This window comes from Gadus chalcogrammus, chromosome 18, assembly GCF_026213295.1.
Source record: "Gadus chalcogrammus isolate NIFS_2021 chromosome 18, NIFS_Gcha_1.0, whole genome shotgun sequence".
Taxonomy (NCBI): domain Eukaryota; kingdom Metazoa; phylum Chordata; class Actinopteri; order Gadiformes; family Gadidae; genus Gadus; species Gadus chalcogrammus.
Window position 1 is genome coordinate 11565603 of NC_079429.1, and position 1567 is coordinate 11567169.

At 46.3% G+C, this 1567-nt stretch overlaps 1 protein-coding gene across 1 annotated transcript in view; it reads left to right on the forward strand.

Moving 5' to 3' along the window:
• The window catches only part of foxj1b (forkhead box J1b), a 2856-nt gene extending 2456 nt beyond the window's left edge, over positions 1-400 (forward strand). Inside the window, exon 3 of the mRNA XM_056577158.1 lies at positions 32-400. Within this exon, the coding sequence (XP_056433133.1) occupies positions 32-400 (369 nt within the window). The remainder of the gene's footprint in view (positions 1-31) is intronic.
• Positions 401-1567: the final 1167 nt, after the last annotated feature.

A 1567-nucleotide genomic window follows, 5' to 3' on the forward strand; every position in this document is an offset into this window, starting at 1 on the left:
CGATCGAACCCCACCCGGCCACCACCATCAGCACCACCACCATCACCACCACCCGTCGTCCTACGGCTACCTGGAGCTGAGCTGCGGCGCCAACGTGGAGGTGGGTCACGTCAGCATGACCTCTGACCTCCACGTGCCACACCATCACCAGCACCAGCTGCTGCAGCAGCAGCAGCTCCACCAGGACCAGATGCTGCTGCAGCCCCACCTCCACCTGCAGCAGTTCGAGGAGGCCTCCACGCTGTTCCCGGAGCAGTCCGAGGAGGTGGTCATCCTGCCCTGGGAGGAGATCAAGGAGGAGGCCCAGGTCATCCCCCTCTCCTTGGACCAGGGCTTCGGCCTGTGCGAGGGGTTCTTTGCGGAGATGCAGCCGTGGGAACGAGTGGAGGCCTACCTGTGACCTTTGAACTCTTAACAGTGTGTGTGGTTCCTCCTGATGAGAACAAGATGAGATGTTACCGCTCGCTAGGCTGGTCGTTGTCTTCGAGGGGTTGGCCGTGGCAGAACAAGAACCAATGACTCAGAACTCTGACACATGACGAGGAGAGGGCGGGGAACCGTTCTGGCTGCTGGACTGGACTTCACTGCTTTGTGAAGCTTTAGCCCTGGTGAACAAAACTCATTTTTGAGGATATTGGGAGGCTCGTTTTGGGAGGACCGGGGGTTGTGTCTTAAGCTGTCTCTCCACAACACGCACTGGGAACATCAAATGGGGTCTGAGAACCTATGGACTTCTGCTTTGCTATATTAGCATCAAACGGCGGTTTCGCTAACATGCAATGAGCTCTTTCGTCATTCATCGCTACGATCTGTACCGTTTGGCCGGCTGGAAGGTGAAACACGTCATATTTTAAAAGAGAGGTTTTAGAAAGAAGGATACAAGAGTACTTTTAATTTAAAGTTGGATATTATGAAAGCATTTCCATTTACGATACTGTCAAATAAATTATTTATTATATATTCTCACTGAAGTATGTATCAAACGAGCCAGTGGTTGTGCACCATTGCGGTAGAAATATGTCCTCCTGCAAGGCAAAGATGAAGGCAAAAGTGAACATGATCTTGTGGGACATTATCTAAAGATATTATGCACTTTTATAGAGGAGGTAAAGTTAAAAATAAGACTTTCTCGGAAACCTTTACTTGTTCTTTTCATAATCATCTTCTGATCTTGTTGTTTTTTGGATAGGGATCACTAATCCCCCTGCGGTGATGTGTGTTTGACGATTTGTACAGAACTTTTTGTTTGCCACAAACTCGCTCTCACTGCAAATCTTTTTGTTTTTCGATTTGTCCAAAGGGTTTGTTTTTGCTTTCATCTACTGGAGATACATAAAAAAAAAAGGTAATTTGCTTAATTTGTATTCCGCCAAACTGTTGAGATGAGAAATTATGCAGTTGTTGGGTGTGTTCTATTTTGTTAAGGAGAAAGAGATAGATATTGAGTGAGGGTGATTGCTCTGTGTTCTGTCGCTGGGTGATGGATTTCATTGGTCTTCAAAATTATTTGTTTTGTGTACGTCTTTTTTTAATTTGTAAATCTTTTTCACAAATGTGTATTTTACAG